Source organism: Megascapheus bottae, chromosome 5 (assembly GCF_031878675.1).
Source record: "Megascapheus bottae isolate mThoBot1 chromosome 5, mThoBot2.hap1, whole genome shotgun sequence".
Classification (NCBI taxonomy): Eukaryota; Metazoa; Chordata; class Mammalia; order Rodentia; family Geomyidae; genus Megascapheus; species Megascapheus bottae.
Window position 1 is genome coordinate 1,076,047 of NC_143513.1, and position 11,745 is coordinate 1,087,791.

The following is an 11,745-nucleotide window of genomic DNA, read 5'->3' on the forward strand; positions in this document are numbered from 1 at the left end:
GACATGCAGGAATAGAAGAAACAGAACCACGTGCTAATGGCTCATGCCTATTATCCTAGCTAAGAGAGGCTAAGTTTGAGGGTCACAGTTTGAAACCAACCTAAGAAAGAAAGTCCATAAGACTCTTCCACAACCCACCACAAAGTCATAAGTGCAGGTGAGGCTCAAGTGGTAGAGTTCAGCCTTGAGGGAAAAAGGTAAGGGAATTCAAGGTCCAGTAGAAGGAGGAGGAGGAGGAGGAGGAGGAGGAGGAGGAGGAGGAGGAGGAGGAGGAGGAGGAGGAGGAGGAGGAGGAGGAGGGAAGAAGGAATGGGGGGGAGGCAGCAACACAAAGCACAGCAACACAGATGGGCAGCGTGGGGCAAGTCCAAGAGCTAGCAGCCTGTAGCTGTGATGTACCGCTGAGCTAGTTCTGAGCACCTGCTTTGTACTGGACATTATTTTAAGCTCTGGAAGCATAGGGTGAGGGACGGGGCTACCCGTGGCTCCTCACTGGAAAGGATGCTGGCCAGCTGGGCTGGTGTACGCATTTAATGGCAAAGTGAAGGCCCTGGCATCTCCCTGTAACAGGAGCACATGTCCTTTCCTCCAGTCCTCACGTGCTGCTCACAAAGGAGAGACACAGGGTGGCAGTTCTCAAGTTACATCCTTGGGCAACGTTCTTAAATGTTCTTAAATCACCGCCTGGCTCTCCCAATCTGCTCTCCAATTCAAGAAAAGTGTGCATCTGCTTTCACAAAGAATCCTCGCTTTAGTTATTTTAGAATCGTTATGTCAATACCTAAAGCACCATTTTCACTGGTGGCTGGGCTCTGATCAAGGGGGACAAATGCCACCCCAGTTTGGAACTGGCAATCCTACCTCCAACATGAAAATATGCTTTCATTTTATCTAGATTCGAATTTTCATCTGAATAAAATGCTGAGCTGGATATACTACATTCATTTGATAATGTTTTAAAAATCAACTTGATACATAATGTATTTTTATGCTGCAACATTACTGCAATTGTAGAAAAGCTTTAGGAAGAATCTAATCAAATTTCTTTTTTTTTCTTTTTTGTAAGGAAGAGGGCAAGGGGTAATATATTTGGAACTTCCAGGAAGACCACATTTCTCTTAGACCAAGGAATATAAAATCCTCTCAGGGGCAGATGTGGCACTTCCCTACTCCCTGCCCTCCCCTCCTTCCTGTCTTTGTTCTTTTTGTTGTTGTTTTTTTGCCAGTCCTGGACTTGAACTCAGGGCCCAAGCACTGTCCTTGGGCTTTCTCAAGGCTAGAGCTCTACCACTTGAGCCAAAGCACCACTTCCAGTTTTTTTTTTTTCTATGTATGTGGTACTGAGGAATCGAACCCAGCTCTTCGTGCATGCTAGGCAAGCACTCTACCACTAGGCCAAACTCCCGGCCCACACTTTTGTTCTTTTTTGTTAAATTACTTGTTAAATTCCAGGTGGCTCAATATAGACTTTTAAAAAGTAATGACACAAAAAAAATGGAATTGGAAGTAGAACTATGGCTCAAAATGGAAGGGCAGGCTTAGGGTGCGGCTTAATTGTAGAGTGCTTGCCTAATATGTATGAAGCCCTGGGTTCAACTCCTCAGTACCACATACACAGAAAAAGCTACAAGTGGTGCTGTGGCTCAAGTGGTATAGTGCTAGCCTTGAGCAAAAGAAGCTCAGGACAGTACCCAGGCCTTTGTTCAAGCCCCAGCACTGGCAAAAAAAAAAAAAAAAAAAAAAAAAAGAATGGTCGAGCATTAACCTTTAGCCAAAGAGCTGAGGGACAGTACCCAGGCCCTGAGTTCAAGCCCCATAACAACAACAACAACAACAACAACAACAGCGACAAATAAAAAAAAAAAAAACACAAAACCTTTCCCCATTGGAACCTGTTTTCCAAAGAAAAAAAAAATAAAAAAAAAGAGCAAGGTACCAGAGGCTCATACCTCTAATCCTAGCTATTGGAGAGGTGAAGTTCTTACCTCCAAAGCCACCAAAAAGCCAGAAGTAGTGCTGTGGCTCAAGTTGTATAGTGCTAGCCTTGAGCACAAAAGCCCAGGGACAGCACCCAGGCCCTGAGTTCAAACCCCAGAACACAGATACATACACACATACACACACACACACACACACATACACACACACATACACACACACACACACATACACACACATACACACACACACACATACACACACACACATACACACACACACATACACACACACACACACACACACTAAAAATAATAAATAGGAAGGAGGGAAGGAAGGGAGAGATGGAGGGGAAGGCAAAGGGGAAAGGGAAGGGGAAAGAGATAGGGAGACGGAAGAAAAACAAAATGGAACATTGTATCTCCCTCCACTCCTAGACTGGTGCTGGTAGCTTATGCCTGTAATCCTAGCTACTCAAGAGGCTGAGATCTGAGGATTGCAGTTCAAAGCCAGCCTGGGCATGAAAGTTTGTGAGACTCTTATCTCTAACTACCAGAAACCAGAAGGGGTGCTGTGGCTGTAGAGCCATAGCCTTAAGCTGAAAAGCTCAGGGACAGCGCCCAAGCCCAGAATACAAGCCCAGAATGAACTAAAAACAAAGACAAAAGAGTACAGCCTTCCTTCCTTCAATTGAGGTCCAGACCTGGAACTTCTAAGTACTAATGACTTAGACCCCAGCAAAAAGCTACCTGAGCTGATCTTGACATCAACCCTGTGGCCTCAGTAAGAAAACAGCCCTTCTTCAAGACAACCACATCCTCTTAACCTTGCAGACCATCAGTTATTGGTCCAAACCTGTGGTTTTGAAACTATGACTGATATATGTATGTAAATGTACATATATGTGTGTATGTATAATATATATATATCTGCAATGAGAACCAGTAGCTCATCCCTATCAGAGAAGATTCACCAAGCTGGCACCAGTAATTCAGGCTTGTAATCTTAACTACCCAGGAAGCTGACATTCAGAGGATCCGGTTTAAAGCCAGTTCAGAACAAACAAAGGAAGGGGGAAAACAAGATGAGGGGAGGGGGTGGGGGGAGAGAAATGGGGACAAAAACATGAGAAGGGGTATCGATGTGTGTGAAATAATGCTCCTATCTGATGAATATAACTGTAAGCCCTCTATTAATTACAATAAAAATATGAAAAAAAGTTTAAAAAAAGTTGCTGAGACTCCATCTCCAGCTAACCACCAAAAATCAGAGGGGATATGATTTAAGTGGTAGAGCACCAGCCATGAGCAAGGAAGCTGAGTACGAGGGTAAAGTCCTGTATCAACACACACACACAGACATACACACACAAACAAACACACACATACACACACACCAAGATTTACTGGCCTGAATGGCTATTACAGAAAAGTGTTAGAGCAAACTGCAGTCACATGTATGGTGATTCTATCTGCTTTAAAATCATATGTATGTGGCATACAGGTATATATGCATTGTGAGTACACATGCCTTACATTGACATTAAACAGCCAGGTTTCTCTGGAGAGTGAAAGAACTTGAATGTACAAGGCCACATTTTACCACACCTTCTTCTGTATTACTTCATTTTCTTTTTACAAGGCTATATTGCCCTAGTAATTTGCAACTAATAAAAGAAAAAAATTTAAGTCTTGCTGGTCTCAAATGGGGTCAGAGTATTGGTTGTCATGGAGAGATGATAAAAAGAACTGACATTTTCACAAAGAGGAAATGTGGGCAGTGCCCTGGGTTTGGAAAAGTACAAAGATGGCACACTGGCTACTGGCTTGGGACAGGTGCAGGCTCCATGAGCTCAGGGTCAGAGTGGATCACACGCTGCCTTCCAGTCAGCCCTAAGACTCACAGCACTTTTTAAGGCACAGAAAAGAGAATAGGTCCATCCACCTTTGAAAGGAGCAGAAATGGATTCTAGAGTCAAACTGCTTGGATTTAAGCTGTGGCCCTTTGTGGCCACTACAGAGGGTGGGACTTCTCTGTGCCTCAGTTTCCTCTTCTGGAAGCTGAGAGTAATCATAGCCTCTATTTCATATATCTAATATGCTAACACACTATGTGCCACTGAAGTTCTAGCAATTGTCACCAGGAAAGAAAGAGTCCAGTAGCAGGCATGCAGATATATTCTTAGCTCTCGGCAAAGTAGGTTATGATATAAAAATATCATTAAATAGTAACTAAACTAGCATCACCTTAATGCGCTTCTTGCCAACAGCTGCAGTATATGTGCCTTCCTTCTAAGCCCCCCTACATTAAGGAATCACAAACACCCCTCACTCCAGACTCCTTGGGGCCAAGATAGCTGGCAAAGGCTTGAGGTCCACAGATGAAGGCACAGCCACTGGGACCAGGCCCTTGGGAATCCAGCTCTAGCCTCCATGTCCGTGAATAGCCCATGGCTAGCCCCTCTGATACAGAGTTCCAGAGGAAGACAACAAAAGGGGAGGGATGGGAAGAGGAAGGGAGATGCAGGAGAACATGTGGTGAGAGGCCTTTGGCAAAGGCCCGAGGCAGGAAAGGCCTGGTGAAGGGGGGCAGGCGGCAGAAAGTAAACACCATAGCAAATCCAAGATTCTTCTTCCATCAGATTCTTCCCTTCCCTGGCAACCTGGCTTTAGAGCAAAGAAGACTCAAAAATGGATCGACTCTAAAATTCTGAAGTTTATCCTAGAACTCACTAGCAGGCCCTCTACCAGTCCAGAGAAGACTTGCTAGCAAAGGCACCCGCATCTGATAGCTACACCCTCACTCAGAAAATAGATAGGTCACTTGCCCCACAATGCAACCTGCTCTCTTTTGACTGGAGTGTGTTTGTGGAGCGGGGTGGTCACTGGATTGAGTCAAGGACACATCAAGGTCAATTCTGAACCTATTTGAGGCTGGGGGGTACTATGAGGGCTGGAAGTAAGGGACCTTCCTTATCCACACTTGGCAACTTTCCTCCAGTTTTGTTTTGCTTTGGCTTTTTTTTTTAATTTGTAAAATAGGGGTGGGTGGAGGGCCTTTCCTGGATAGCTAGAATCAAATCTTTCAGTTACTGCATATTAGATGCTGCTCCAACATGAACCATGGCCAGCGTCCTCTCTCCTAGGACCCCAGAAATTATATCCAAAATCTTGTGGGAATTTCTCTTCTCTAGGAGCCCATCTCTATTTTCAGTAATCAACTATTCCCCAAGGCAGAAAACTCATGGGTCTCATCCGGAACATGCCACTGCTCCCTACTCATTAGCATTTACAAACTGCCCTAGCCAGGGATAGTGTGTAGGGTAGTGGCCTCGCTCCTGTGGCTGGTGGAGGTAAATGGCAGGAAAGACCCCCCCCCCAACCAGTCACTTTACTGTCAGGGGTATACCCCTGTACCAGCAAACACATGCATGGTACTAGTCACGTGGTGGGCAAGGTGGAAACTAGAAGTAGCCTAGATTTCTACCATGAGTTGAACAGATGAGATGGTTTTCACGGTCATCAGAGCAGTGTACACACATGTCAATAAGACTGCTGACCAAGAAAACAAGTCTGGGATTTTCCAGCAAAGTTAAAAAGCAAACACACTTAAAAATCCATATTAAAATGGATGCTTTCATCTGTGTATTAACTACCAAAACCAGAGCCTCGGAATATATCATAGGAAAGGGGTTTACAGTGATCCCTCACCTATCTCAGGAGTTAAATTCCAGAGACCAGGGAAACGGGTGAAAATCCGCAAAGTAGCAGCATTACATGGTCATCCTATATCATGGTTCACTTATTGCTATTTCACAGATTTTCACCTATCATGGGGGTCCCTGGAATGTAACTATTATTTTTTTCTTAAAAAAATAATAGAAAGAAGGGCCGGGAGTTTGGCCTAGTGGTAGCGTGCTTGCCTAGCATGCACGAAGACCTGGGTTCAATTCCTCGGTACCACATACATAGAAAACAGCTGGAAGTGGTGCTGAGGCTCAAGTGGTAGAGCTCTAGCCTTGAGAAAACCCAAGGACAGTGCTCAGGCCCTGAGCTCAAGCCCAGGACTGGCAAAAAAAAAAAAAAAATAATAGAAAGAAAAGCCACGATACACTGAAGCCTCAATACATGCAACTGGCGTATAGCAAGAATGACTGTATTTAATATTTATTTATAATCCTTTTACTTGAGACATCATCATTTGCTTTGTTATTCCTGGAATATCTGCATTAAAAAAAAAAAAAAAACTATCTAGCCCGACAGCAGTGACCCAGGCCTGAAATCCTAGCTACTCAGGAGACTGTGATCTAAGGATTGAGACTGGAAGCCAGCCAAGGAAGGGAAGTCTATGAGACTCTGATCTCCAGTTAGCCACCAAAAAGCCTGAAATGCCAGTGTGGCTCAAGTGGTAGAGCAGCAGCCTTACGGACAAAAGTTAGGGACGATGCCCATGCCCTGAGTTCAAGCACCAGGATACACACCTACACTATCCAATAGAAAAAATTATAAACCATATTGTTGGCTGGCCCATGTGGGCTGAAGACTCCCCTGCATTGCTCCGTGCCTGTTCCTACAACCCTAGGTTCAAAATTGCTGCGCATTCCAACATATGGCTGCCAGGGAATTACCCATGAGTCTTGGTAAGGCTGGACAATGAAGGGCAAATACTGAGGCACTGAGCACGGCAGGCCCCTGTGCCCAGCTGATCTGGGACCCAGGCCTCTGGGGAAAGATCTGGAGCACAGTGATCCAAGAAAGAGACAGGGCAGGGGAGAGGGCAGGTCTGGGTACCCCCTCACACAGGAGCAGCTGTGGGCCTATGACCCAGCCTTTCTGCCAAGCAGGGAGCTTAGCATCGCTTGACTGGGTGCCAGGAGCTACAGCTTTAAATAAACTTGGATGTGTCCACCTGAGGCCGGGAAGCAACACCAACTGTGCCCCGGGCAGGCAGTGTCAACAACCAGCTAACACAGCCACTGCAGCCAGTTGAGTTCCCACAGCTTGGTCTAGGGATGTGTTCCCCTTCACGCCTCTCCTCGCCCATCCCCCGAGGCCTGGTAGCCAGCAGCCACCACAAAGGTCTGCTGGGCTGAGCTGACCACCTCTGGCTGGGATCACTCCCCTGTCCCAGGTCACCATGGCCCCACGTGATGATGCCAGCGTCACTTCTCACACACTGCTCCCTTCCTCACTCTCACTAGTCTCTACCTCCCATGTCACACTCCTACTTCCACTCCCCATTAGGCTGGCAGCAGCCCCACAGCCAGTCCTCTGCTAGAACCTGTGGCCACCTTATGCAGCTGTTCACACCCAAGTGAAGAATGGAAGAGCTGGGGTGAGCAGGAGGTTGGGAAATGAGGGTCTTCAGGGAAGCCTTGAGAAGAGCTTCTTGGAGGAGACCAGAAGGCTCAGGTGAAGGCTTGGGCTTCGGTGCACACACGGAGAAGGGACAAGAAGTATCTCTAGAGGGTGGCACTGTGGCTCACACCTGTAACCCTAGCAACTCAAGAGGCTGATCTGAGGATGCCAGTTCAAAGCCAGCCTCAACAGGAAAGTCCATGTGACTCATCTCCAATTAACCACCAACAGGCCAGAAATGGAGCTGTGGCTCAAAGTGGCAGAAAAAGCCTTGAGCAGAAAAAAAGCTCAGGAACAGTGCCTAGGCCCTGAATTCAAGCCCTAGGACCAGCTCAAAAATAAAGAAACAAAGAAACAAATAAATAAGCAAGCTTCCCTAGCAAGAAGAGACTTCACACTCAGAAAACCAGTGGCTCGAAACTGTCACCTGCCTCTGCAGCGCAGGACATGGCTTTAGAGGAGACAGGAGGGGGACTGGCTGGTGGGGAGGGTGAGAACTGCAGAGCCAGCCCTCCCCACAGGCCCGGATCTCTCTCTGATCCATGTAGGAGGCTGCCTCACCCCCACCTGAGGACTCTCAGCAGTTCCTGGAAGCTTCTTCAGTTCCTGTGTCCAGAAGGCATTACACAGCCCAGAGAAAAGGGGGTGCTGGGGCCTCTCAGCCCAGGTGACTCTCCAGATCTGCTCAGCCCCCAGCCCACCCCCATGCGCCCACCCTACCCCTGTCATTCTGCATCCGTTTCCTCCAGCTATGGAGCCCATGCTGCTCCTCGTCCCCCCAGGCCTGACCCCGAATCCTCTGCAGAGGCGCAGGGAGAAATGAGGAACGCACACTCCTCCACGCTCCTCCAGCTGGGCATTCCACTATTATCAATGATCGGCGTCCCTCGCCCACTACAAGCTTTCACCAGACACGTTTTTAGTAAAGGCAAGAAGGAGAAGGAGAAGGATTTGCTGCTGGATGTGTACGCGGAAATCTCGCCAGCGCCCCCACTGCTCAGAAATGGGGGCGGGGAGGGGACGAGGGGGAGGGGGGGCTCTGGAGTTCTGAAGCCAGCCCCCAGAGGATGCCCCGACTGCACCATCTTAATTCCTAGGGGCGGACCCGGCCGGGAGGAAGCCCGTTTCCAGTCTCTGGCCCCAGGGACGAAGCCAGGTCTGGACGCGGCGATCCAAGGCTTCGCTCTCTCCCCGCTGTCACTGCGGAGCTAGTCTAGGAGCCAGGGCACCTGTTCCCCATGACGCCCTTCCTGAAAGAAACCTGTACAGCCCCCCTTTCCCCAAAGCCCTGGCCACAAAAATAACGCCTCCAGACCTGGCCGCGGCTACCTGGATGACCCTGAAATCAGGGCCCAATCGGGTTCCTCGTCTCAACCCTCCATCCTTCACCCTTGATGACCTGGACCTCATCCAATGCCCTCCCTTCCAAATTCTTCTTTCCAGAAGAATCTGGGGGAGGGGGAAATCCTCAGAACCCAGTTTCCTTAAGGGACCCAAGGCAGAAGCTGCTCCCACGCCGGCACCCCCCGCGCAGATGGGGCCGCGCGCCGGAGCAGGCGCCGAGCCGCTCCGCCGCCCCCGCCGCCCGCCCCCGGGGTGGGGGTGGAGACCGCGCGCCGGCCCCGGGACGACCCCCCCCCCCCCGCGCCACGGCCGACCCTCCCCCGCGCTCCGGGCCGGCCGGGCCCCCGCGGGCCCCTCCTCTCCGACCTCCCCGCCGCCAAATGCGTCACGTCTGCCCGGCGCTCCGGGGGACACCTGCTGCCGCCCCCGCCGCTCCGAGTCCGAACCTCGAGTCCCGGCTCCGGCCGAGCCGCCGCGGCGGACCGGGCCACGCGCGCTGAGGTCCGGCAGCTCGGCCCAGAGCCTTTGGGTTCCGGGGGTCGGGGCCGCCCGGGCCCGTAGCCCGGGAAGCCGGAGGCGCGCGAGCCCGCAGTGGTCCGGGAGCCCGCGGGGCCGAGCGTCCCGGCCCCCCGGGGCAGGGTGGGGGTCCCCCGCCTGCCGGCGCGCGCCGCGGCCCTTACTTGCCAATATCCTCGTAGAGCTGGTACTCGTCGGTGAAGCGGGTGCAGGTCACCGTGGTGGCCATGGCGGCGGCGGACGGGCTCGGCGTGCGCTCGGCTGCGCTCGGGCGGCGGCGACTCCGGCTCCCGCTCGCGGGCACGGCGGCGGCGCGGGCGCGGGAGACACCTCGGTTGGCGGCGCCGGGCGGGGGCCGGGCTGGGCTGCGCCGGGCGGCGAGCGCACGCGAGATCTGCTCGCTCCGTCCCCGCCAGGAGCGCGCCGCACACCTACGCGCGGGGAAGCGCGGGCGCCGCTCTCACCGCCGCGGCGCTCGTCGCCCCTGCACGCGCCGCGCCCGCGCCCCGCACTCGTTGCTCCGGGCCTCGTGCCCGCACCGCACCCGCGCTCCGTACCTGCCCTCGAGCCCGCGCCCGCACGCGCACTGCGCCCGCACCCCGCACCCACCCCGCGCCGGCACCCCGTACACACGTCCGCGCCGTCGCCTGCACCCGCACTGCGCCCGCACCCTGCATTCACACCCGGGCCCGCGCCCCGCGTCCGCACCCTCCACCTGCACACACCGATCGCAACCACACACTGTACCTGCACCGGGCACCCGAGAGCCCCCTGCACAGACCTGTGAGCTGGCCCTTTCCTCGCAGCCCGAGGCCCCCACCCCCAATCCACATGGAGATCCTCTGAGAGATCACACACAGAAGCAGCATCTTCTCCCTGACAGCATGGGCAAGCTGGGGCAGACTGGTCCCTTCCCTATCCTCCACAGCCCCTTTCCTCACAGTTCCACAAGAAGATGCTGCCTGAACCTTCCTACCTGGATTCCATCCCTCCACATACCTCAGTCCCCGCTGCCTGGCCTACAGCTGCCTCTGGCTCTCCTAGTCTACCTCTGTTTACCGGGACACTCAGGTGAGGGTGAGTGGATGGGGCTGCCCCGCTTCAGGTGGTCCCAGACCCTCCTTGTTTCTCCTGGGATTGGGGCGCAGACACAGATATTTAGAGTCCAGGCCTTTCTGGGCCTTGAGCCAGGAAAGAAGCCGCTGCTGTGAGGGACTCAGATCCTGAGAGCTCACAGCCGCTGTGCCCCAAGAGTTGGGAGGCTGGCTTCCCTCCTTCAGACCTGAGCCAGCCTCTGGCCTCCTTTGTGGCCTGATAGAAGAGGGTCCATTTCAAGGTACCTCTTAAAACCAGTCTGAAGACCAAGAAGAAAAGCTCATGCAGGGCGCCCAAGTTTCCCACAGAGTCCCTAAGGACAAGCACCCACATTTCATCTGAAGGAAAAGGGAGGTCCTTCCCCTCACCCCCCAACCCCCCTGCCCCAGCAGAAAGGGTCCTGGATAGGGTCACATTAAGATGTCCCTCAGGAGCTGCTTACTGCTCCCTAAGGGCAGATTCTAGGCCTGACAAGCTACTGTCTTGGTCTGAGGCCAGCCCAGGGCTAACCCTGGAAGCTGCAGTCAATATTCCCTGGATACTAGAGCAAATGATAATTCTGCAGTGGGCCACCAGGCCCTGCTCAGCTAGGATGAACTTGGCACTTAACTAGTGGATGTAAACCTCTGGGCAAATCCCTGACCTGATTGACTGCACCTCTCCAGCTTCTATGGAGCAGCCAGCCAGAGGGACTCGAATGTGTTGAGAGCCATTCATGGGTCCTAGACATACATCCCCAGCTGAGGAGACAGAGGAAGCCTGGCCTTGACCTCAGCACACACGAGCAGGAAGGGAAATTATCCCAACTGGAGCATGCACATGCCACACACACACACACACACACACACACTTCCAGCATGCTTGTTTCTGGGTGTTTTGTTTGTTTTTGTGAGGATATCTTTCAAAAGTCTGACTGGTGGCTCATGCCTGTAACCCTAGCTACTCAGAAGGAGTCTGAGATCTGAGGATCATGGTTTAAAGACAGCCCAGGCAAAAATAAGTCCATGAGACTTTTTATCTACAATTAACAACCAAAAAGCCAGAAGTGGAGATGTGGCTCAAGTGATAAAGAATTAACATTGGGTAAAGTGGCAGTGATAGTGCCCAGAAAGTTCAAGCCCCAGTCCCAATTCTCTCTGTCTCCTTCTCTGTGTGTGTCTCTCTCTGATTGTCTGTCAGTTTCTCTCTCTCTCCCCCCCCCTCATACACACGGTTTCTAGCATGCTTCTCTCTAGCTGTGTATGTGTGTGTGTATGAAGCTATCTTTCAAAAGGTAAAGAGGGTAACTAGAAGCTAACACCACTTCAGTTTTCTGATGGTTAATTGGAGATGAGTCTCACAGACTTTAGTGCCCTGGCTGGCTTTGAACCGAGATCCTCATATCTCAGCCTCCTGAGTAGCTAGGATTACAGGCGTGAGCTACCATGCCTGTAATCATAGGGACTCTTTATCTCCAATTAGCCACCAAAAAGCCAAAGGTAGAGCTGTGACTCAA

At 51.6% G+C, this 11,745-nt stretch overlaps 1 protein-coding gene across 11 annotated transcripts in view; it reads right to left on the reverse strand.

Moving 5' to 3' along the window:
- Camk2b (calcium/calmodulin dependent protein kinase II beta) overlaps nt 1-9,501 on the reverse strand; it is an 87,250-nt gene extending 77,749 nt beyond the window's left edge. For 3 of the 11 annotated variants that reach the window (XM_090332496.1, XM_090332495.1, XM_090332492.1), the window contains exon 1: nt 9,320-9,491. In XM_090332496.1, the coding sequence (XP_090188622.1) occupies nt 9,320-9,384 (65 nt within the window). In that variant the 5' untranslated portion in view covers nt 9,385-9,491. Of the gene's footprint in view, nt 1-9,319 lie in introns of all 11 variants that reach the window. The other 8 variants (XM_090332491.1, XM_090332489.1, XM_090332490.1 and 5 more) reach the window with 5 other exon arrangements.
- Nucleotides 9,502-11,745: the final 2,244 nt, after the last annotated feature.